This window comes from Pelophylax lessonae (genome assembly GCF_965119305.1).
Source record: "Pelophylax lessonae genome assembly, chromosome: 5".
Taxonomy (NCBI): Eukaryota; Metazoa; Chordata; class Amphibia; order Anura; family Ranidae; genus Pelophylax; species Pelophylax lessonae.
Window position 1 is genome coordinate 271,271,775 of NC_138772.1, and position 26,905 is coordinate 271,298,679.

Consider the following 26,905-nt stretch of genomic DNA (forward strand, 5'->3'; position numbering starts at 1 on the left):
TGCCAGGTACACCCTAATCGCCTGGACCACATCCAAGGCATGCAAAGCAATTGCCTTCAAATGTTTTGGCCTGAGACACAGAAAAGGCAACACAATGTCTTCATTCAAATGAAAATCAGAGGCAACCTTTGGAAGGAATGACGGGCAGGGGTGAAGAACCACCTTATCTCTGTGAAAAGTACGCACCAGGGAGTGTGTGGCCAAGAGCCCTTGAAAGAATACCGCTAAGGTCAACATCTGGCCCTTAATAGTACTCAAGGCCAGTTTCTGCTCAACCCCCCTTTGAAGGAAGGTCAAGATCCGAGCCACTGAAAAAGAATAAGGATGAACCCCAAGAGACTCACACCACACAATGTACGTCTTCCACGTATGATGGTAGATCTTCCTAGAAGTAGATTTCCTAGCTTTTAACAGTGTTGGAAACACAGACTCAGACAAACCTCTATCCATCATCGCCTAGCGTTCAACAGCCAAGCCATCAAAGCCAGCGACTGTAAAGCAGGATGGAAGATTAGTCCTTGAGACAGCAGATTCTGCCTGAGAGGAAGCTTCCAAGGAACGTCGGCAACCAGCCACACCAAATCGGCGTACCAAGATATCCGGAATCCCTTGTGCCTCGATCCTGGGACACCAACAGATCCACCTCAGGAATGCCCCACTCGAGACACAACTGATGAAAACACCTCCGGATGAAGGGACCACTCCCCTTAGTCCAACGCCTGCCGTCTGAGGTAATCCGCCTGCCAGTTTTCCACTTCGGGAATGTATACGGCGGAGAGGGTTTGAGAGAACTGTTCTGCCCACCTTAGAGTGCTGGATACCTCCAGGGCCAAAAGGACACTTCTTGTGCCCTCCTGGTCATTTACTTTTTTTTTTATGAGCCTATCAAAAACCTTGGTTTAAATAGCTTGCTTGCCTTCAAAATCTGTGGTGGCATTATACCTGTGTGCAAATGTATGCATCTACTTAGGGTTTTTCACATATAAATATGTGAATGCTTATTTTTCCTGATGAAGGAAAACAGTGAGCAGGGGATATTAAAGCAATATTAAACCCAAAAGCAAATATTTACTATATAGCAGCTTACAAATTCTTAGATGTGATGGTTGCAGTATTTTTTTTTTTATTAGGCTTTCTTTCTTTTATTTTCACTAGGTGATCTTGCCAGTAAGTCTGTTGAAGATATAAGGTTGAGAAAAAACAATAAACACTGACAGGGGTGCTTATAGTGATCAGAGTTTATTCATTTATGAAAAAACATTTATCTTAAAAGGAAAAAAAACTGTTGTAACTGCCTAAAGTGTTAGCTGGAGTTTGTTTTCAATTCTTTAGTGTATTTAAATCTGCTATTAGGCCATAACCTAAAAAAGAAAACTAATGCAGCCACTACATCCAATGAATGGTGAACTCATTACCAGTCTTTGGACATTATAGTAGTTACATATTCTTAACAGAGCTTTAAAGCAAGACTGCCCCAGAGCGTACCTAGAGCATTTGGCACCCAGGCCGGCTCCTTAATCTGGCACCCCCCAGGCGGGCAGGCGACACACCGCACATCGACGTGTTGTCAAATGATGTCGCATGTAGCACCTCCGCGCACTTCAGGCCTGGAACCCAAAAGAATCCTCCGCCTCTGCAAAAATGGTGCCGACTGACCTGAGGCGCCAGACAGAAATACATGTAACTGGCAGTGGCACACTTACTACAGTAGCTCACAAAAGTACACCCCTCACATTGTTGTAAATATTTTATTATTGTATCTTTTCATGTGACAACATTGAAGAAATGACACTTTACTACAATGTAAAGTAGTGAGTGTACAGATTGTATACCAGTGTAAATTTGCTGTCCCCTTAAAATAACTCAATATACAGCCATTACTGTCGAAACTGCTGGCAACAAAAGTGAGTACACCCCTAAGTGAAAATGTCCACATTGGGCCCAATTAGCCATTTTCCCTCCCCGGTATCATGTGACTCGTTAGTGATACAAGGTGTGAATGGGGAGCAGGTGTGTTAAATTTGGTGTTATCGCTCTCACTCTCTCATACTGGTCACTGGCCTCATGGCAAAGAACTCTTTGAGGATCTGAAAAAAGAATTGTTGCTCTACATAAAGATGGCCTAGGCTATAAGAAGATTGCTAAAACCCTGAAACTGAGCTGCAGCACGGTGGCGAAGACCATACAGTGGTTCATCAGGACAGGTTCTACTAAGAACAGGCCTCGCCATGGTCGATCAAGAAGTTGAGTGCACAGGCTCCGCGTCATATCCAGAGGTTGTCTTTGGGAAATAGACGTATGGGTGCTGCCAGCATTGCTAAAGAGGTTGAAGGGGTGGGGGGGTCAGCCTGTCAGTGCTAAAACCATACTCTGCCCACTGTATCAAATTTCTCTGCATGGCTGTTGTCCCAGAAGGAAGCCTCTTCTAAAGATGATGCACAAGAAAGTCCGCAAACAGTTTGCTGAAGACAAGTAGACTAAGGACATGGATTACTAGAACCATGTCCTGTGGTCTGATGAGACCAAAGTAAACTTATTTGGTTCCGATGGTGTCAAGCGTGTGTGGTGGCAACCAGGTGAGGAGTACAAAGACAAGGGTGTCTTGCCTATAGTCAAGCATGGTGGTAATAGTGTCATGGTCTGGGGCTGCATGAGTGCTGCTGGCACTGGGGAGCTACAGTTCATAGAGGGAACCATGAATGCAAGCATGTACTGTGACATACTGAAGCAGAGCATGATCCCCTCCCTTCAGACGCAGGGCAGTATTCCCACGTGAAAATGCCCCAAACACACCTCCAAGATGACCACTGCCTTGCTAAAGTAGCTGAAAATAAGGGTGATGAACTGGCAAAGCATGTCTCTAAACCTAAACCCTATTGAGCATCTGTGGGGCATCCTCAAATGGAAGGTGGAGGAGAGCAAGGTCTCTAACATCCACAATCTCTGTGATGTCGTCATGGAGGAGTGAAAGAGGACCCCAGTGGCAACCAGTGAAGCTCGGGTGAACTCCATGCCCAAGAGGGTTAAGGCAGTGCTGGAAAATAATGGTGGCCACACAAAATATTGACACTTTGGGCCCAATTTGGACATTTCAACTTAGGGGTGTACTCACTTTTGTTGCCAGCGGTTTATAGCTGTGTGTTGAGTTATTTTGAGGGGACAGCAAATTTACACCATTATACAAGCTGTACACTAATTACTTTACATTGTAGCAAAGTATAATTTCTTCAGTGTTGTCACATGAAAAGATATAATAAAATATTTACAAAAATGTGAGGGGTGTACTCACTTTTGTGAGACACTGTATGTGCTACTGCCAGTGGCATCACTAGGGTTGGTGTCACCAGGTGCAGTAAAATATGGTGTCATTACCCCCCAAAAAAGATGCAGCATGCGGGACTTTTGGTGCACTTTCAGAAAATGCAGAAAAAAAAGCGCAACCTAATAGAAATCTATAGGACTGCAGCTATAACTGCGGGTAAAATCTAGGGAGACTCCCTTTACATTACACAGCCCCCGTACCTCTGGAACCCTTTACATTACACAGCCCCTGTACCTCTAGACCCCTTTACATTACACAGCCCCATACTTCTGGACCCCTTCACATTACACAGCCCCCATACCTCTGGACCCCTTCACATTACACACCCCGCATACCTCTGGACCTTACAATTCACAGCCGCTGCACCTCTGGACCCCTTTTACAATGCACAGTCCCCCAACACCTCTGGACCCATTTACATTACACAGCTCCCCCCAAACTTCTGAACTCTTTTACATTACACAGCCCCCTAATGGGCCCCTTTACATAACACAGCCCCCCCATGGACTCCTTTACTTTACACAGCCTTCCCATGGACCCCTTTACATTACAAAGCTCCCCCACACCTCTGAACCCTTTTACATTACACGCCCCCCATGGGCCCCTTTTCATTGCACAGCCCCCCCCCCATGAGCCCCTTTACATTACACAGCCCAAACCCCTTTACATTACACATCTCCCCTCACACCTCTAAACCCCTTTACATTACACAGTCCCCCCCATGTGCCCCTTTACATTATCCAGCCCCCCCCCCATGGACCACTTTACATTATATAGCCCCCCCATGGAACCCTTTACATTATACAGCCCCCCATTGAACCCTTTACACTATACGCCCCCTCATGGAACCCTTTACATTATACATCCCCCCCATGGAACCCTTTACATTATACAGCCCCTCCATGGAACCCTTTACACTATACAAGCCCCCCCCCCCCCCATGGAACCCTTTACATTATATAGCTCCCCAATGGAACCCTTTACATTACACAGCAAAAGCCCCCCCCCCCCCCCTCAGCTCTCCCCTTCCTAGCTTATTAGTAGGGGAGCGAAGCAGATGACACTGTGTCTGAAGGAGAACGGGAGAGAGAGAATCACCAGTGCTGAATAAACAGCGGGAACTGCCGGAGTTACCTTTTCTAGTTAACAGCAGGTGATTGGTTGCTAGGGGGTCCTAGCAGACAATCACCTGCTCATTAATTTAGAAAGTAAACTCTGGCAGTTCCCATTGTTTATTCAGCGCTGGTGATTCTCTCTCTCCCTTTCTGCTTCAGATACAGTGCCTCCTGCTCTGCTCTCCTGTGCAAGTGAGCGGGGAGGCTCTGGGTGTCACCCTGGTGCTCCCTGACACCCCCCAATGTGTGGCACCTGGGACGGACCGCCCCCCTGTTGGTATGCTACTGGACTGCATTAATCTCTTTTTCGTCAGCTACTGTGAAGTAATTAATCTTCAAAAAACATAAGGCTTCATGTACACTAGCAGCTCCTAAACATGAGTTAAGGAGTTTTTGGTGTTTTTTTGCCAAAGCTCCTAAACTCAACTACATAAGTGCCTATGTATCAATGTACACATAAGCTTTTACCGGAGTTTAAGAGCTGCCGCTGTGGTTAAGGGGAGCTTCAAACTCCCTATCCTGAATGTGGAAGAAGAAAGTTTAGGGATAGTAACGCCTTGACTCTGACTTTCTGGAGGCTGGCGGTCAAAGTAGACTGTGTGTACATGAAGCCTTACAGAGACTCTGAAGTTTAGTTTCAGTTGTTTTCTACATTAGAAGTCTTTGCTGCCAATGGGGTTCGGCCCAGTCGAGAGGGGGAGGGGCCTGCTAATGGCACCAGTGAGGATTGTGGAGTGATCCCGTGTAAGCGCCCTCCAGGATGATGAGTGCTGTAGAGCTACATCTGCTCTCAGCGGCCCGCTAATCCCCGCCGACCCTACCCCAATCCTCTTGCTCTGCGACCCAGCTCGTGCCCTCCCGTGCTGACTGGGACCCGAACGGACATCCATCCGAGGAGAAGCCACCAGAGGAGCGCAGGTGACCTTGGAGAGAGAGGAGACGACGTGAACGCCGGGAGGACACGCCCGGCGTGTGGTTTACAGGCAGACAAAGTTCCCTGCGGCCAACGGAGGCTCGCTCCGGTGGGACGAACGGGACAACATGGGAGGTTGAAAGTGGAGGAGTGGTCCCTGCAATAACCTGGCGGTAGGGTAAGGCGAAAGGGGTAATACCCCCCCCCCCCCTTCTTATAAACTTGGATGTACAGAAAATATATAAAAAAAAAAAAAAACACTGTTGACCAAACAAAGCCAAAACTATTGACTGTGTAATAATTATTGAGTGAAAAATACCACTATAACTATGAAGGCTGGGTGAAGAAAATCGATATAGGAGAAAGAATTTTGAGGAATCCTTTTCCTTTTCTGAATGAATTATGTTGCATTATGTTGAAATATGATTGAACTTTGATTGTTCTGGGTACCCTATGTGGGAAACAGTTATTGCCTTGCTTAAAATCTCGCTTGAACGTATATAATGTACTTGAACATGTTTAAAACATACTGAGAGATTATTGCCATGTCTGAGGATACTGTTCTCTGAAACTAAAGATTGTTAACTAATTCTAAGACCTAAGTGACCTGCGAACTTCACCTGTAGGACACCTAAGCAGTTAATGCAATAAATGTTGAAAATACTCAGGTGAACTATCATGTAAAAAATGATATCACCTGCCTGACGGAGGTCCATATTGGGGAGGTGCCGGGTGAAGCTGAAGTAAAAAGTTTTTAGATTGATGCTTTTTTCTGCCATAGTGCTTTGGAAAATGTATTTAAAATAACTGCCTACGTTAAAAATCTCTGGGCGGACTTTTTTGTGAACGTTTATCAACAGGGTGAAGGCTGTTGGGAAAGAAAAACCTATTTAAAAGAGTCACACTAGCAAATATACATCAAAAAAGCAGAAAAATTTAAAATAAACCATCAAAAGACGTGGGAGGGAAACCGCCAAAATTAAGTACGAGCCCAGGATCGATTAAAAATTTAATGACCCCAGAGAGAACGACAGAAAATAAGGAAAGACAAGTATCAACAAAACCAAAACATAGTAACGAAGGCAACAAAAAGGCTCGCAATCAGAAAATAATAGAGATAAGTGAAGAAAGCAACACTACCCAGTCCAAAGAAGATGTACAGATGGATAATGTACTGATGGACAAGGACCCGAATACAAGTAGAGAGGAAGAACAAAGAGTTAAAAACCAACTCCCCACTAGAGATGAAATGAAGGAAATGTTCTCTAATTTGGAACAATCTATTAAAAAAGACATGGCAATCCCACATGGAGAGTTGGGACAAATGTTAAGAAGAGTCGAAGAGGTAGAGGATAAAACGGAAGGCCAAGGAAAAGAACTGAAGAAACTTAAAGAAGAAATGAGGAGAACACAAATAGTACAAAAAGATCTACTCTACAAATTAGAAGATCAGGAAAATAGATATAAAAGAAATAACCTAAGGGTCCGGGGTCTACCAGAAATGGGTCAAGAAGAAAAACAAACAGAAATGATCGAAATAGTGTTTAACCCCCTACTAGGAAGAGAAATAACAAAAAAACTAGAAATTGAAAGAATATACAGAATTAGGAAACCACGAAATTCCCCAAAAGAATCTCCAAGAGATACCATAGTGAGATTCCACAGATACGAAACAAGATCTCAGATATGGGAAAAATTAAAAAGTCGACCCCTTTTAAAATATAAAGATGCTGAGATACAAGTCTACGCCGACCTGTCACAGGAGTCACTAACTAGGAAGCGGATACTTAAACCAATGGTTGAAATACTGAAACAACACAATATTCAATATTTTTGGGGTTTCCCGGCGTGTCTAGGAGTCAGAAAAGAAGGACAGATAGTAAAACTAAGATTCTCGGAAGAACTGGAAGACTTCTGTACGACTTTGAAAATTCCCATGCCTGAGATCCACGAATGACCAGCCAAAAAGGGCAAAGGAGCCGAAGAAGATGATGAACAGTGGAATCTGAAGACTAAGAAGAAATGAACACAGTGAAAGAGACAAAAACTAGATAGAGAGAGGGGGGTGAAGGGGGGGGGTTCGGCGGGGGGGAGGTGGGAGGAGAAAAATAAGATAAAGGGAAAATTAAAGACTGGAAGGGAGACGCTGGGGGTGCTCAACTACTCTTCTCTGAAATGGCTCCAGTGAAGAAGGGAGGGGAGCCTGGCGTACAGGTGCAGAGTTCCACCCTAGGGGAAAAAGTCGATACAAGGAGGGAGGGAGTAAATCGACTAAAAAAGCCCAAAGGGCGGGGGCCCAGGAACCCACTGGGGGGGCAGGCAAAGGTTTGGGAGGGGGGGGTGGAGGGGAGATGGGAGGGAGGAGGAGGGGGGGTGTAGGGGGGATGGGGGGAAGGGAGGGTGGGGGGGAGGTGGAAAATCAACCACTGTCTTATGTGCCTATTCCACTACTTAATGGGAATGTGTTCTCTTTATCAAGTAACCATGAAAGAAAGATATACATAATTTTACAAATAGGAATTAGATGACAGAGGTCAATTTTGTAACGTACAATGTCAGAGGCCTCAATTCCCCGGAAAAAAGACAAAAAATTATGAAAGAAATTAAAAATATGGAAGCTAATATAGTCTTCCTACAATAAACCCATATCCCACATTCATCCAACACTAGGCTATATTCGAAGGACCACCCCAGTTGGTATTACGCAGACTCCACAACAAAAAATGCAAAGGGGGTGGCCATAGGTATAGCAAGAGGAACACAGTTTACTCTGGAAGAAAGGATGACAGATAACGAAGGTAGATTCCTCTTCTTGAAAGGGAAACTGTTTTCAAAAGAGGTAACCTTAGTAAATATATATTGCCCAAATGACAAACCTATGTGGTATCTTGGGAAAATACTAGATAAATTAGCGGAATTTAAAAAGGGGTGGGTAATAGTTGCCGGAGATTTAAATTTTTGTCTAGACCCTGAGGTTGATAAAACGTTGAACGCACAGAGAAGTAGAACATCACATTTGAAAATGATTAAAAATAAGTTGTTGCAATTTCAACTCTTGGATACATGGAGAGTGTTACACCCAAAAGAACGGGATTATATGTTCTACTCCTCTGTGCAAAAGACTTACTCAAGGATCGACCACATATTAATTGAACACAGGGGAATAGAGGCGGTGACAGAGGTAAAAATAGGGATCAAGACACGGTTGGACCATGCCCCAGTTAAGATGAAGCTGAAAATAGAAGGGGACAGACTAAAATTAACACCTGGAAACTAAATGAGGAACTTTTGAGAGATAAAAAATGGGGAGAAGAAATTTGAAAAAAAATCGAACTATATTTCCAGATAAATTAAAAGGAAGAAACACCAAAAAATATACTCTGGGAGGCTCAAAAAGCATGCATGCGGGGAATTCTAATTTCTAAAGGGGCCAGGAGGAAAAAAGAGAGATTGGAAAAAAAAGAAAGACTAATAAAAGATATTTATAGTCTAGAACAGGGATCCTCAAACTACGGCCCTCCAGCTGTTGTGGAACTACATATCCCATGAGGCATTGTAAAACTCTCACATTCCCAGACATGACTAGGCATGATGGGAATTGCAGTTTCTGAACAACTGGAGGGCCATAGTTTGAAGACCCCTGGTCTAGAACAATGACATAAAAACACATGGAATATAGAGACCCAACATCAACTAGAAATAAAAAGAGAGGGACTAAAATAATTTCTGGTACAAGAGATAAGACAGGGTAACAATAAAATTGTGAAGGAGAACTATCAATGGAATAACAAGATCGGGAAGAAATTGGCGTGGGTGCTAAAAAGGAAGAAAGCAATGAACTATATAGCGAGGATAAGAGATGGTAAGGGGGAATTGTACATTCAACTGCTGATATAGCAAAGGTATTTCAGGAATACTATGAGAAACTTTATAATATTAAAGAGTCAGCAGATGAGAAGGGCCTGAATAAAATAAATAAAATCCAACAATATCTAAGACAACAAGATAAATTAGATCAGTTAGAGACCCCAATTACAGAGGAAGAAATAAGAATAGCCCTTAATACTACACATTCAGGAAAGAGCCCCGGACCAGATGAGTTTATAGTGAACTATTATAAGAAGTATAAAGAAATATTTATACCCAAATTAAAAGACTACTTTAATGGCCTAGGTCAAATATATAAAATGAGTAAAGAAGCCCTCTTAGCCTCAATTACAATAATCTTGAAAGAAGGAAAAGATGCAACAACATGCTCTAGCTATCGACCCATTTCGTTATTAAATATAGATATAAAACGTTTTGTAAAAGTATTGGCAAGCAGGCTAAAAAACTTGATGACGAAATGGGTACATAGCAACCAAGTGGGTTTTATACCGGGGAGACAGGGAAGAGATAATGGTGTGAGAACACTTCTATTGATGCAGCAGATGGTTAGGAGTGGATCCCATGGACTAATACTGTCAATAGATGCTGAAAAAGCATTTGACAGAGTAGGTTGGGAATTTATGACCAAAACTTTGGAGGAATTGATGATTGGAGCAAAAATGATGGCTTGGATAAAAACATTGTATAGCCACCCTACAGCCAGGGTAAGGGACAATGGGATCCGCTCAGAACCATTTGGGATGTCAAATGGAACAAGGCAAGGATGCCCCCTATCCCCGCTGTTGTTTGTCCTATCTTTGTAACCCCTCCTGGCTACAATTAGAAAGTGCCCGGATGTTCTGCTCTATATATCCAATCCAAGAGTAACCCTCCCAAACTTGAAATTCTAAGAAAATATGGAGAACTCTCCAATTTAAAAATCAACCCGGCAAAATCAGAGATATTAAACATTAATATAAAAAAAAAGAAGAAAAAAAAACTAAGATCAGAATTTCCCTTCTCTTGGAAAAATTCAGGTTTAAAATATCTGGCTTTATACTAACTACAGAACCCGAAAATCTATATAAAGAAAACTATATACCTCTGTTAAATGAAATTAAAACAGAATTAACCCTCCTCTTATGTTAGGGTCAGAACCGACCCGTTTTCAGGTTTTGAATGTCTATAAGTATCACATAAATTTGTTTATTGCGTCAAGATTTTTTTACTTTGTCAGGAACCTCTATTTAAACAATGTAATAGAAAAAGAATCCTTTTCACTAAATTATAAAATACTGTGGTGAAAATTAAGACGTTCATGGTGTTAGGGTCAATTCTGACCCAGTTATAATATAGGATTTTAGGACACTAATAAGTGCCAAAACTGAAATCATAAACACTCTCTCTGCTTAGTAACACTGACAGCCAATCACCTCTCAACCCTGTGAGCTGTAGTTAGGGAGGGGCCTATCTCTTTGCCTGCTTGTCTGCTTCTCTAAATAAAGTGAAGAAACATAGGACCAATACATTTCAGAGTTGCTGACTTTATTTTACCATTTTTGAAATTTGAAAATGAGAGGTATGCTATCAAAAGAAAGGTCTAAGGGGTCACACCAAAAATATTAAAACCAATCTTTTCAAGGATAAAGAAGCCTAACAAGGTAACCAAGAGGTAAGAAACAAATTGGATGATAAATAATTGTTCAGAGGGTATTTTATGGCTGATTTAAGACAAGGGTCAAAACCGACCCGTTAACACCATGGATAGTAACAGAAAGCTAACATAAGAGGAGGGTTAAACAGGATCTCACATAGACGGTTATCGTGGATACGAAGAATTAACATCATCAAGATGGCAATATTACCGAAAATAGCCTAAAAATATCAAATGTTACCAATACCGATTCCTCAAGTATACTTTAAAACTCTGAAATCTCTAGTTTCCAAATTTAATTGTAAAAAGGGCAAACCTAGAATACAATATACAGTACTAACAAAGGGCAAGAACCAAGGAGGCCTAGCGGTTTCAGACTTCAAAAAATATTACGATGCAAAACTACTTTCACGGGTGATGGAATGGGGGAAGTTAAAAAGCGAAAAAAGCAGGGGTAAAAATAGAATGCACTATGAGCTGCACCCAATTAGGGAAGGCTATATGGATCCCTTCACAATATAGGAAATTTAATATTAATACACATTTGATTACATATTATGCACTGAGAATTTGGGCTATAACACACACAAAAAATAACTGGAAATACAATTCACCATTAATTCCTTTAAGAGACACCAACTACTTCCCACCAGGACAAAAAAAGATGGAGACTGGATAACAGATGAGGATGCATGGGTAAGGGACATCATAGATAAGGGGAAGATTTGCACATTAAATAATTTAAAACAAAAAAATTGGAAGATCAATGAATGGCGGTATTGTCAGCTAAAACCTTTCGTGTCCACCCTTCCAAAGCCACTAACATCAGGAGACTAATTGCTCCCATTTGAGCAAATTTGCTCATCTGAAAAACACAAGAACAGTATTTCCAATATATATAAAATATTGGTGGACATGATGGGCCCGAGAGTACCGCCATACATAGAAAAGTGGGAAAGAGAATTAGGAACACGGAATAAAGACTATCACTTACGAAAAAGTTTGAGACTAATACACAGCTCTTCAGTAGACGTGAACACAGTAGAGATGAACTATAAATGCATCGCAAGATGGTACAATACTCCTGATAGAATTTACAATTATCAAAAAGAGAAATCAAAATACTGTTGGAGGGGTTGTATAGAAGTTGGTAAAATGGCCCACCTATGGTGGGAATGTCCGAAAATAAAAAAATTCTGATAGGAGGTTTTAGCCCACATTAAAGTAATCACGTAAATAGAGATTAAAGAAGACCCTTGGCTTTGTTTATTCCATGGCACAAAAAGCTCTATAAAACAATATAAAGTGTCATTAATTCCCCATTTGATAAACGCCGCAAATTGTCTGATCCCGCTATTTTGGCAGAAAACCAAAGCACCGACATTAGGCGATTGGGTGAGAAGAGAAGAAAAAATAAGAACATTGGAATACCTAAAAGAGTGGGAGGAAGATGAGACCATAGATTTGGTTGATACCTGGGAGGATTGGATGGATTTTAAGAAAACAAGGGGATATACTAAGTGGAAAGGAGAATAGGCAATAAGAAAATTGGAGCTTAAAGGAGTGGTTGGTGGCGATGGGGGGGGGGGGGGCTAAGCTTAAATATAGGAGGGTGGGGGGTAGGGTTCAATGGGGTGATGTACAGTTTCATATTCAACATGAATTTGTGTTTTGTATTTTGAAAATAATAAATACATTTATAAAAAAAAAAGAAGTCTTTGCTGCCCAAGACAAAAGTGGGAAAGCAGCTGCAATTTGAGTGCCTCTATTGTGAATTTTAAAGATGAGTTTTTCCACAGACCCTGCAGCTACAGAGCTGAGTAATGCTTGTTTTAAGTCTTTTTTGCATTAAAAAAAAAAGTACAGTAAACCCCCCTCCATTGCGGGGGTAACGTTAAGGACCCAGCCGCGAAAAGTGAAATTCCGCGAAATAGAAAAACCCTATTAAAATGCATTGTGGGCATGATTTTTTTACTGTCACTGTACATGTAGAAGCATTTTAAGGTCTTTAAACACACTGTCAGGAAAGCTCTGGCAGAGGATTAGTTAAACCCACAGGCTAATCCTGGCTCCACCCTTCTCATCAAGGAACAGCATTATTTAAGCTGGATCAGAACACAGGTTCAGTGCTGTCTCGTCTTCAGCTTCCCCTGTTTGTTCCTGCATCTGCTACCTGTCTCCTGTGAAATACCAACCCGGCTTGCTTTTGACCACCCCTGCCTTCTGCCTGCATCGACCTCGGCTTGACCTTGACCATCCTTCTGCTCCAACAATTTAATCTGATCTGCTCTTCCTGTGTATGACCTGACTTGTTTAACTCTGCTTACTTTCAGTTCCTGGAAGCTCCCAGTCACACCCGCTGCCTTCTCTCCACTGGAGTTCTGTGGCCACCTGACATCCTACTCTGCTATTAACCAGCACCAGCACGCCATCAGGCACTCGTGCGACTTTGTACTCCTGCGCCTCCTGTTTACACTACCAGGGGCCCCGAGTCAGAGGTGTAAGAGAGGCCTTCCTCAGCATATTCAGGCTCCACCCGCCAGGTACGTGATAGTACGAGACAGCCATGTCTGAGCCTGAGCGAGGAACCTCTCCCATGGATGAACTTTGCCAACACCTGGCTGGCCTTACACAGGCCGTGAAGAGCTTACAGGAAGGTTATGTTCAACTGGAGGAACGGGTCCTATCCCTCTCCTCTACTACCTCCGCTCCCAGTGCTGCTTCCTCATCCTCCACCGGAAACCCTGCACCTCCATCAGTTGTGATGTTACCTCCAGAACCCAGAGTGCCTATCCCAGAAAGATTCTCTGGTGACCGCAGCAAATTTAGAGCCTTCCGCACTGCTTGTGAACTGTACTTTGCCCTACAGCCTCGCACCTTTTCATTGGAAACCACAAAGGTTGGATTCGTGGTTTCCTTGCTACTGGGTGAGCCCCAGTCATGGGCCCACCGCCTATTGGAACAGAAGGCTGCTTCCCTTAATACTCTATCCTCCTTCTTTGAGGACATAGCCCAGATTAATGAAGACCCTCAACGCACCACCACTGCAGAAACTGCGCTTTATTCTCTCCAACAAGGCCGCAGAATGGTCGAGGACTATGTCTCTGATTTCAGACGTTGGAGTGCAGATACAAATTGGAATAACGCAGCTCTCCATTACCAGTTTCGTATGGGACTCTCAGAATCCCTAAAGGATGAACTTGCCAGAGTTGGAGTGCCACATTCCCTGGACGATCTCATCAAGCTCTCTATTCAGATCGATCGGAGGTTAAGGGAGCGCAGGTCTGAGAGGTCTACCGGAGTTTATCGCCCTGTATGGATGCTTCCTCGGGTCCCCAGTCCTCCTGGTCCCGCTCTCGTTGAGAATTCAGGATCTGCTGGTGATTTTGCTGAACCTATGCAGCTCGGCCTACTCCGTCCCTCGCTCACCCAGGAAGAACGCCAACGCAGGCGTCTGAATAATCTGTGTATGTACTGCGGGGAACCAGGTCATTACGTGAGGAACTGTCCTGCCAAACTCCGTAAGTGCCTGTCTATCTCCTCTCCCAGGCCTTTCACTCAGCTTAACAACTCTTCTCATCTAAATATCTCTGTTCTATTACAGTTCCCAGGAAGAGTTATTCAGGTTCCAGCTATCATTGACTCAGGAGCCTGTAGTTGCTTTATTGACCAAACCTTTGCTGCCAAGCATCAGATCCCTCTGCAACCCAAGACTCGGAAGCTTTCTGTTCACCTTGCGGATGGATCCGCTATTAAATCCGGACTAGTCTCACAGGAAACCATACCAGTACCTGTCATCATTGCTTCCTGCCATAAAGAACTCTTATGTCTTGATGTCATTGCCTCACCCTTGTTTCCTATCATCTTGGGGATGCCGTGGCTGCAGGCTCATAACCCACACATCAATTGGATTACACAAGAGATCCAGTTCAACTCTTCCTATTGTTGCCAGCACTGCTTATCAGATTCCCCTGGTTCACCTTTGTTATGTATGGACTCAGACTCTGAAGTTTATAAATCTGTTCCTACTGCCTACCTGGACTTTCTGGATGTCTTTAGCAAAAAGGGGGCAGAAACTCTTCCCCCTCACCGGTCTTATGACTGTCCAATCGAGTTACTCCCCGGGGCTGAGGTACCTTTCGGTAGGATTTTTCCCTTATCTGAACCAGAACTCTTGGCCCTAAAGGACTATATTGATGAAAGCTTGAAAAAGGGGTTCATTCGCCCTTCCACCTCTCCGGCCGGAGCGGGCATTTTCTTTGTTGAGAAGAAGGATCATTCCCTTCGACCTTGTGTCGACTACCGTGAACTTAACAAAGTCACAATAAAGAACCGGTACCCCTTACCCTTGGTACCCGAACTTTTTCAAAAACTCAGATCAGCAACGATCTTTACAAAACTGGATCTTCGAGGAGCGTATAACTTGGTCCGCATACGGGCCGGGGATGAATGGAAGACGGCTTTTCGTACCCGATTTGGGCACTTTGAATACCTGGTGATGCCCGTCTGTGTAATGCACCTGCTACATTTCAGCATTTTGTCAATGATATTTTTCGAGACTTTTTAGACCTTTTTGTTATTGTCTATCTGGACGACATTTTGATATTCTCTTCTTCTTTGGAGATTCACAGGGAACATGTAAGGAAGGTGCTAACTCGTCTTCGACAACATGGTCTATACGCCAAACCAGAGAAGTGTGAGTTTGAGCGGTTGAGCATCCAGTTCCTGGGACTGATAATTTCTACCGGAGGCATAGACATGGACCCTCAGAAGGTTGCTGCGATTCTAGACTGGCCTGCTCCCACTGATAAAAAAGGAATCCAACGTTTCATTGGTTTTGCAAACTTCTATCGAAGATTCATTAGAGGATTTTCAACCATCATTTCCCCTATTACCCAATTAACCAAACAGGGCAACAGGTTCTCCTGGACTGCTGAGGCCCAGTCTGCCTTTGAAAACCTCAAACAATTATTCACGTCAGCATCCATTCTTAAGCATCCTGACCCGGTTCTACCATATGTCCTGGAGGTTGATGCCTCAGAAACGGCAGTAGGGGCAGTACTCTCCCAGCGCCAAGGAACCAAGGGCCTTCTGCATCCAGTTGCATTTTTTTCCCGTAAACTTTCTCCAGCCGAGAGGAATTACGATGTAGGGGATCGTGAACTCCTAGCGATTAAGGCAGCATTGGAGGAGTGGAGATATCTTCTGGAAGGGGCAGCTCATCCTATTCTTATTTTTACAGATCATAAGAACCTGGAATACTTAAGGACAGCAAAACGCCTGAGGCCACGTCAAGCTAGGTGGTCATTGTTCTTTGCGAGATTCTGCTTTCACATAACCTACAGACCTGGGTCAAAAAATACTAAACCAGATGCCCTATCCCGAATGTTCGCAGAATCTGAAGAAGCTGATCTCCCGGACACCATTCTATCTCCCGGAAACTTCCTCCTGTTGCAGGAAGACTTAATTTCTCGAATCAAGCAGGCTTCTGTAGGAATTCCCTTGCTCCCTGAGACACCTTTACAAACCAGGGATGGTCTATTATGGCACCAGGACAAGATCTTTGTACCAGAAGGTGTACGCATTTCTGTTCTGAACCTGTGCCACGACCATGCGTTGGCAGGACATTTTGGGGCCAGCAAAACAGCCGAATTAGTACTCCGTACATTTTGGTGGCCCCATTTACAGGAAGACTGTAGGAAATATGTGGGGGCATGCACCACATGTATCCAGAACAAAAGCAGCAGGACGAAAGCATGGGGTTTGCTCAAACCACTGCCCATCCCAGACAGACCTTGGAAAATGGTGTCAATGGACTTTATAGTGGAACTTCCCCCTTCTGAGGGGTGTACAGCCATTTTTGTAGTCGTCGACCGGCTCTCTAAAATGGCACACTTTTTACCCATGAAAGGCACCCCTTCTGCGTTGGAAACAGCACAAGTGTTCATTAAAGAAATTGTGAGGCTTCATGGAGTCCCGAATAATATTGTATCTGATCGAGGGGTACAATTCACCTCAAGATTCTGGAAAGCTCTATCTGAGGCCCTGAAGATTGAGTTATCCTTTTCCTCAGCCTACCATCCTCAAACAAATGGACAGACGGAAAGGACGAACCAGACTCTGGAACAATACTTACGGTGCTTTTCCTCCTTCTCTCAAGATGACTGGGTAAAACTGCTGCCATTAGCCGAGTTTGCATATAACAATACTAAACACTCAGCTACCCAGCAAGCTCCTTTTTTTGCTAACTATGGTTTTCATCCATCTTTTCTACCCAATTCTATCCCTGAATGTCCCGTTCCAGCTGTGATGGAAACAGTAACCTTCCTCGAGGCTAACAATAAATTGTTACAAGAAGCAATTACCAAGGCACAGGAATACAGTAAAAGAAACTTTGACAAGAAAAGACGTGGGGAGTTAATCCTGGAACCTGGCGATCAGGTATGGTTATCCACAGTTAACCTGAATTTAGCCTGTCCTTCAAGGAAATTGGGACCTAAATTTGTAGGACCATTCCCAGTAAAAAGGAGAATTAACAACGTAGCCTATGAATTGGAACTACCAGCTTCCTTTAAAATCCACCCGGTTTTTCATGTCACCCTGCTAAAACCCGCCACCCCTGATCCTTTTCCTGAGCGAAATACAGGTCCCCCCGAGCCAGTAATTGTGGACGGTGAAGAGGAATTTGAGGTCGAGGCAATTATGGGTTGCAGGAAAAGGAGGAATCAGGTACAGTACCTGATTAAGTGGAAGGGGTATGGTCCTGAGGACAATTCCTGGGAACCTGAAGAAAACATCCATGCCAAAAGACTCATACAGGCTTTCAACCGGGCCCATCCAGCAAGAATGGCCCAGTTGGGCATCCGGAGGCTGCCCATTGGGGGGGGGGCCATGTCAGGAAAGCTCTGGCAGAGGATTAGTTAAACCCACAGGCTAATCCTGGCTCCACCCTTCTCATCAAGGAACAGCATTATTTAAGCTGGATCAGAACACAGGTTCAGTGCTGTCTCGTCTTCAGCTTCCCCTGTTTGTTCCTGCATCTGCTACCTGTCTCCTGTGAAATACCAACCCGGCTTGCTTTTGACCACCCCTGCCTTCTGCCTGCATCGACCTCGGCTTGACCTTGACCATCCTTCTGCTCCAACAATTTAATCTGATCTGCTCTTCCTGTGTATGACCTGACTTGTTTAACTCTGCTTACTTTCAGTTCCTGGAAGCTCCCAGTCACACCCGCTGCCTTCTCTCCACTGGAGTTCTGTGGCCACCTGACATCCTACTCTGCTATTAACCAGCACCAGCACGCCATCAGGCACTCGTGCGACTTTGTACTCCTGCGCCTCCTGTTTACACTACCAGGGGCCCCGAGTCAGAGGTGTAAGAGAGGCCTTCCTCAGCATATTCAGGCTCCACCCGCCAGGTACGTGATACACACTTTTAAAACAATAGAAACTCATTTAAACACATAAAAGATTGTGCTGCCACGCAGCTTTAACTGTCTAGCAGTTGTTATTACATGTTATGTTATGCTATGTTATTGGTATCTTCCTTGCACCCCTGCTGTTTCTGGCTATATGGTTTCTCCAAACTCCATTTTCCTGCTGTAACTACCATTTTGTTTAGTTGTTATGAGGAGACTGCAGAGTGTGGAAGCTGTGTAACTTCATTGTAAATTTACCTATGGAAAAGCCTCTATGTTTATGTCTTTGCTAACTTGAAGCATAAAGAAGCATTGGAGAACACCTCTGGAGTCTTTATTCATTGAGTAAACTATCTGTTAAAGCCATCATTCAACCTGCTGCACACACTTACAGACTGGGTCTACAAGGAGGTCACAGGTACAATCGATGCTGAGACAGAACAGTAAATTTACAGGAGTACACAGCTTCAGAGAGTAAATTTACAGGAGTACACAGCTTCAGAGAGTAAATTTACATGAAGAATTCATCACAGGTATCTCTGCAGCTTAAGAAAAGTAAATTTCCAAGACTCTGCAGCTTTAGAACAGTAAGTACCACACTTGTCTGTGAGTCACCAGAAGCATTACTCTGCATATGAAACCAGCCACCTACTGAATGCTTCATTACTGTTACAGCCTTCTGAGGTGATCCAGTTTGAACTAGTTCCAGCAATAGCTAGCTATTGTATCAAATACCCAGCACCTCAGCCAGCCTGCTTAATAACAGAAGTCACTACTTACAGAGCTGAGCTCTGGCAGATTTCTAACAAGACACCAGAAATACAGTACTTATTATGTCTGACAGAGATCTCACAGAATTACCTGCATTTAGTCAAGATAAAGCAGACTCCTTACTTCATTCTGCTCCTCCTGTCAGAGCCCCTCATCCATCCTTGAAGGCAAGGGAGGTTTATGAAGCAAGTAAGGAAGAAACATCTAGTAACCTGACTGCATTATGGGAAAAGACTTTAAGTTGTATAACAGCCACTAATGAAACTAGCAACAATTCTGAGCAATTGAACACTGCTCTCTCAAGGGTTAAGAAGGCATTTGAGAATTATAAAAGACTTTCTGAGAAGTACTATTTTCTATTGTCACATTCCAACATAGAGGAAGCTGCATTGGAATTAAAGGACTTTACTTCTACTGACCAGCAGAGGCATAGCACATATCTTGAAGCAAAGGCACAGATAGAAGGGAGATTGGCACAGATACATGAGACTACATCCTGTAACTCTGCTTCTTCCAGACACTCAGGAAAATCTTCTAGGTCTGCCCGCTCATATCATAAATCTTCTTCTAAGTCATTGCGGTCCTGCTCTATAAGGTCAATACTGAGCGACCAAATACTCAAAGCTCGCCAAAAGGTTGCAGTAGCCCAGGTTCAAGCCGCCTGCTCTGAAAAAGAAGCAGCCTTCAAAGCAGAAGTTAAACGCATTCAAGCAGAAACAGAGGCTCAGCTAGAAATTCTTCAGAAGAACAGAGAAAAGGAAGTAGCTTTAGCAGAGTTATCTGTCTTGGAACAAGCCCTATTGGAAGAAGAAGGAGCAGCTTGTACCAGCTTGCCTGCTTGTCAAGACCCTGTTGAAAGGACCCTACAGTATGTCCTAACTCAAAACCACGACAATACAGTCCCACCTACAGTTGGAGATTCTTCTCATAATCATCCAGCAAGTGGATCAGAAGGCAATGTGTCGCCAAAGCAAGCTGGTCAACTAGACGCACCTACTAACAGAGACCCTCCACAACTACCGCACATCACAAAATCAAGTGAATCAACCTACGCAGCTCATGTGCCACCACAACCCTATGTGCATAGAGATTACAAGGGCACAGCAGAAGACTACAGAATGAACTCTATACCCCCTTTGATACAGCTCTCTTTGACTTCAAATGCTCAGAGACCTTCAGACGACAGACCCTTACCTAAATTAAACCCATCTGCAACACCTTTCTCTCTACCTACCAGCCAACATCAGATACCAACCATGGTCCAAGACGGCGCACCATCAGTAGACCCTGTGGCTATAAAAACTGAAAGCACTGACATTGCAGAGTTCAGCAAATATATGATTCGACGAGAGTTGATTACAACTGGACTGTCTAGATTTGATGACCGCCCAGAGAACTACAGGAGTTGGAGATCTACATTTAAGGCGGTAACCAAGAACTTGGACATTGATCCTCAAGCAGAACTTGACTTACTAATAAAGTGGTTGGGGCGTCAATCTTCAGAACAAGTAAAGAGACTTAAATCTGTCTACATTTATAACTTTAAAGCAGGCCTTGATGCTGCCTGGGAACGTCTAGAACAAGACTATGGGAGCCCCGAAGTCATTGAATCTGCCTTATTCCAGAGACTAAACGACTTTCCTAAAATCTCTGTTAAGGACAATCATAAGCTTAGAGAGTTAGGTGACCTCCTTCAAGAACTTGAAATTGCTAAGTTAGATCCTAGTTTACCAGGTCTTAGCTATTTAGACACTGCTCAGGGCGTAAATCCTATTGTAGCAAAGTTGCCTAGTTATCTTCAGGGAAAGTGGACTAGTGTAGGATCAAAGTATAAGTATGAGCATCGTGTTTCCTTCCCTCCCTTTTCTTATTTTTCAGAGTTCGTGCGGAAGGTTGCAAGATCCAAGAATGACCCAAGCTTCTTCTATCCAGATACTACCACCATTCCTTTAAGTACTTCAAGGGGTATTGCCACCAACAGTAAATTCAAGGATTTAAGGCATCCTATTGCCTTGAGGAAGACTGCAATAGCATCCAACGTCTTGGCTACAGACATCAAAGCAAGCAATCTTAATCAACAGTGTCCTATTCATAATGCGCCACACTCTCTCTCCAAATGTCGTGCATTTAAGGACAAGCCTATTGAAGAACGCAAGTCATTTCTCAAAGAGCATAATATCTGTTTTAAGTGTTGTGCATCCTCCGATCATTTAGCTAGAGACTGTAAGATCGCCATCAGATGTTCTCTCTGCAACAGTGCCAAACATGTGGACGCTCTTCATTCAGACCTGTTCAAAAGGAAACCTTCACCCGGCAGCAACCCCAAGACTACATCAGATGATGGCGGGGAGAGAACTGAGCAATATGCCGACCCCGTAACCACAAGGTGTACAGAGGTATGTGGAGAAGGGCTTCATAGCAAGTCTTGTAGCAAGATATGTCTTGTAAGAGTGTTTCCTGAAGGATGTCCACAAAAATCCATAAAAATGTACGCCATACTCGATGATCAGAGCAATCGCTCATTGGCCAGTACAGAATTCTTTGACCTATTCAACATTCAAGGAGAGGCCTGGTCCTATACCTTGCAGACATGTGCAGGAAAGGTCAATACTTCTGGAAGAAGAGCCCATGGCTTCATAGTCGCATCAGAATATGAGGACACAGAGTTTTCTCTTCCAACGCTAATCGAATGTGATCAGCTACCGAACAACAGAGAAGAAATCCCCACATCAGAGGTTGCACGTCATCACCCTCATTTGAGCCACATTGCGAACTACATTCCACCACTTAACAAGGATGTTAAGATTTTGATTCTACTAGGGAGAGACATTCCTAGAGTTCATAAAATAAGAGAGTTATGTAACGGTCCAGATGATGCTCCTCAAGCCCAGAAACTCGATCTTGGATGGGTGATAATAGGAGAAGTCTGTTTAGACCAATCTCACAAGCTCTTGGATGTAGCTTCCTACAAAACGAATGTTACCTGTCAATTGATGAAATGTCCATCGCATTATTATGTGAAGGAAAGACTTGATTTCAAAAACGAAGTTCCATATCAAGCACTTCAAAGTATTAACTGTAAGCTCACTTCTCAAAAGGACTTTGGTGATTCAGTGTACCAGACCACTTGTGATGACAACAAGATTGCTCCTTCAGTCGAAGACAAGGAGTTCATCAAGATTATGGATGAAGAGTTCTTCAAGGACAATTCCAACAGTTGGGTAGCTCCAGTACCCTTCCGAGTACCAAGGCTTACTCTCCCTAACAATCGAGAACAAGCTTTAACCAGATTTGCTGCACTGAAGAAAACTCTCCGTAACAAACCTGAGAAGCGAGAGCACTTTCTAGCATTTATGCAGAAGATTTTAGTGCCAGCAGTTGTCCTCACACAAACCTTTTGGTTTTCAGGACCCAAGTTTTTAATGGACCAGTCTTCTACAAACTCAGAAGAAGATATCGATTTCCACCTGGAGGATCCAGATACTGATCTGGAAATCCGGCCTGAAGTTGTAGCATTGAGTTCCAACATCTGCTCAAGAAGAAATTTGGAGGATGAAGATGACTCCACAGATATGGGGAATGGAGCTGATGAATGGATGCAGGCCAAGACTCTGGTTAAGCCTCCGGACCAGCTGGAACTCAGCGACGCTGAACTTAAGGAGGAATTCACTCGTATCCTGACTGCAAACAACCCTCATGCCCCCCAGAACATTGTGAGGTACAGTTTTAAGGAACGGGCCTACAAACCCATTAGCATCGTGGACCAGCTGGCCGTACACTTCTCCCTGGAAGGAAACATGCCACGCGAAGACTCTGATGAAGCGCGGCGACAGATGGCGAAGTTGGGAGTCATTGAAGAGACTCAGACCAACGACTCCACAGAGCCAAGAGACAAAGATACAGATGGGAAGTCTGACACTCAGGCTAGTGAAGAATGGACAGAAGGTGAGGAAATATCATCCAGGAACAAGGAGAGAAAACTGACCAACCAGTTCAATTATAGCGAGAGAGCGTCCCAGAGCATTAACAAACCCCTGCGGGAGCGAGCTTCTCAGACAGAGCCACCTCCAAGGGCCACCTTCTCCGCCACTGCAAACCTGTGGAAATTCAACCCACCACACGCTTCATACATGGGCGGAGCATGGGAACGTATGATTGGGATGGCAAGGCGCATACTGGATTCTATGTTGCTTGATGTGAGTTCTTCACGTCTCACCCATGAAGTACTTACTACATTCCTTGCTGAGGTCGCAGCAATAATCAACTCAAGACCGCTGACAGCTGTATCCACAGACCCAGAATGTCCAACTGTTTTAACTCCAGCTGCATTATTGAGTCGGAAAATTGGACAGATCCCAGCGCCAAAGAGCATTTTTGATGAAAAGGACATATACAAACGTCAATGGAGATACGCTCAATACCTTGCAGATTGTTTCTGGGACAGATGGAGGAGGGAATACCTCACACTTCTTCAAGGACGTAAAAAGTGGCATACCCAGAAGCCTAACTTAAAGGAAGGAGACCTGGTTCTTCTAAAAGAAAAGCAAACCAATCGGATCCAGTGGCCAGTTGGAGTTATTTCAAAGGCCATTGCTAGTGATGATGGAAAGGTCCGAAGTGTGGAAGTCAGGATTGTAAAGGACGGGAGCCCAAAAACCTTCCTGAGACCAGTCACTGAGACAGTCCTAATTATGCCTGCTTCCAAAAATTCTGATTCAGTGTTATGTGAAGGAGTCACTTAGATCTCTAGCATAGTTAGCTTAGAGGAGAGGGCTACATAGCATTCTACTGTATGCAATGTTAATTGTATGTTTATGGAAAATAATTGTGTAGTGGTATCTCACGATACCAGGCGGGGAGTGTGCTGCCACGCAGCTTTAACTGTCTAGCAGTTGTTATTACATGTTATGTTATGCTATGTTATTGGTATCTTCCTTGCACCCCTGCTGTTTCTGGCTATATGGTTTCTCCCATCTCCATTTTCCTGCTGTAACTACCATTTTGTTTAGTTGTTATGAGGAGACTGCAGAGTGTGGAAGCTGTGTAACTTCATTGTAAATTTACCTATGGAAAAGCCTCTATGTTTATGTCTTTGCTAACTTGAAGCATAAAGAAGCATTGGAGAACACCTCTGGAGTCTTTATTCATTGAGTAAACTATCTGTTAAAGCCATCATTCAACCTGCTGCACACACTTACAGACTGGGTCTACAAGGATGTCACAGGTACAATCGATGCTGAGACAGAACAAAGATACTTAGAGACAGAGCAAGAGCTATGAAAAACACAAAAATCTTTCATTTTTAATGATTTATATAGTAAAATAACATTACAAAAAAAACCGCGAATTACCGGGACCGCAAAAACTGAACCGCGATGTAGCGGGGGATTACTGTACTTACCTGTCCAAAGTATGGGCACGGGTGCTTTATAAAGGGTATCTCCAAGGAAAACAAAAACCCTCCCTTGCAGTGGGGCTGCCCCTGCACTACAAGGATTAAATGTTTGGTTTAGCCTGGAATTCATCTTTATAGTTTTTTTGACAGATTGTGGCAAATAACACACAACAAAGCTTCACCATTTTTTCATTAACAAATGCTTACTTCTGCTTTAGTTTCTGGTTATACAAACAAGCCATAAACTTGTATACAACGAAAACTCAGAAGCAGGTTATACTAGTTCAGAGAGACATCATCACTTATTATAATAAAGACAGAAAGAATAGCCTTGCTTTATACATGGTGTCCTTGGTACAACTCTCTTAGTCTCTGTAGGCCATATTGTCGTTCCTACATATACTGATCAATCAGCTTGTCATTTAAAATACATGGAAAACTTTTGCCATGGGACTGAGACTCATTTGTTGCTACCCAGTGTTTACCTGGCTCAAAACTGCCTGCATTTCTTCTTACCTGAGAGGGACTGGAGGATTCAGTAACACATTGGCAATGCTCTTCTGGTGGTAGTTTCTTGCACCTAATTCAGGCAGACATTTGCACCAGTTTCATTAACCTTTCTAACATGGGCAATAAATTCAGATAGTTCTTGCTATTGTTATTGGTAATAGCAGTGACAGGTTCTTAAAGAATTGCAGCCAGTTCACAGACTAAGCATATGGCAGTCGGTCAATAAAACCTGCTTTGAGCTGGCATAAAGAGGTACTCGAAGAGTCGAAATGGAACATGCTTGTGCTGGGAAATTGCCATAAATGTTACAGCTTTCTGAACAGGGCTCTACCCCAATTCCCATTTACCTGTCAGCCTGGAGATTCCCTGGCCAACAGCTAAATGTTAACAAAGTGGCCACAGACAATGGTGATGTCAAATGTGGCAATGCCCATGTTTAGGAAAGGACTTGAGTTACAGGGGAAGCTAACCTTTTTTTTCTATTTTTTTATTCAGTCTCATTTCTATTTATGGTACAACATTAACCACTTTAAGACCTGCTTAATGACCAGGCCACTTTTTTCAACTTGGCACTGCGCGACTTTAACTGACAATTGTGCGGTCATGCAAAGCTGTACCCAAACAAAATTTACGTCCTTTTTTCCCACAACAGAGCTTTCTTTTGGTGGTATTTGATCACCTCTGTGCTTTTCATTTTTAGCGATATTAATAGTAAATCGCGAAAATTTGGCGAAAAATTGACATTTTCTACTTTGACAGTTAAAAAAATATCCAATATATTCAATTTTTGTCATATATTTAGGCCAAAATGTATTTAGCTATATGTCTTTGACAAAATGAGCGTATTTTTAACCACTTTAAGACCGGAAGATTTTACCCCATTCCTGACCAGGCAATATTTTGCGATTCGGCACTGCGTTACTTTAACGGACAATTGCGCGGTCGTGCAACGCTGTACCCAAATTAAATTTATGTCCTTTTTTCCCACAAATACAGCTTTCTTTTGGTGGTATTCGATCACCTATGCAATTTTTAATTTTTTTAAAAAAAGATCGAAAATTTTGAAAAAAAAAAAACAATATTTTTCACATTCTGATATACAACATTCCCCCAAAAAAATTTACAAATCTAATTTTTTTTAACATCTTAGGCCAAGTTGTTTTCTGCTACATATTTTTGGGAAAAAAATCACAATAAGCGTATTTTGATTGGTTTGCGCAAAAGTTATCTCGTTTACTAACTACGGCAAAGATTTGTCATTTTTATTGTTTTTTTTTTTTACTAGTAATGGCAGCGATCTGCGATTTTTTGCGGGACTGCGACATTGCGGCAGACAGATCGGACCCCTGACTGGCATTTTTGACACTTTTGGGGGGACCAGTGACATTACTACAGTAATCACTGCTAAAAATATGCACTGTTACTGTAATAATGACACTGGCAGGGAAGGGGTTAACACTGTTGGTGATCAAGGGATTAAATGTGTGCCTCCTGCTTTCTGACGTGTGTGGAGGGAGGGGTTGCGTGATACAGACAGAGATTGCAGGTTCAGCTATGCTGAATCCTGTGATCTGTCCCTGCCTGTCACAGAGGAGATGTTTACACAAGCGGGCGGATTTCCTCAGTCTTTCCCCGATGATCACCGCATCTCCTCCCCTGGCCCAACTCCCTCTGTGTCTAAACACAGTGAGAGCGAGCCTCCGGCGGCGCCCAGAGAGGGAGGAATCTGGTGACGTAGGTCTATCAGTAACAGAGCCGAACCAGCCAGGGTGTGCATACTGTATTACGTGCCACAGGTTCCGCCTTCCTGTCAGCCAGGTCCTTAAATGCCAGGGACTCTTCAACCAGAATCATGGTTGCTTTGTTCAATCTAGAGACCAGAGGGTCCACCACCAGTGGAACAGTGGAACAGTCCACTTTTTAAGAAGGGACTCCTCATAG

At 43.4% G+C, this 26,905-nt stretch overlaps 2 protein-coding genes across 3 annotated transcripts in view; one reads left to right on the forward strand and one right to left on the reverse strand.

Annotated features, from left to right (window-relative positions):
* The window catches only part of EPB41L4B (erythrocyte membrane protein band 4.1 like 4B), an 839,761-nt gene that overhangs the window by 259,540 nt on the left and 553,316 nt on the right, over positions 1 to 26,905 (reverse strand). The window lies entirely within an intron of this gene.
* LOC309556019 (uncharacterized protein) lies at positions 19,122 to 20,971 on the forward strand (the record flags this gene model as incomplete). Its single annotated transcript, XM_082258287.1, has 2 exons — positions 19,122 to 20,539; positions 20,938 to 20,971. 2 exons carry the CDS (start codon positions 19,122 to 19,124, stop codon positions 20,969 to 20,971), a joined length of 1,452 nt encoding a protein of 483 aa, XP_082114413.1.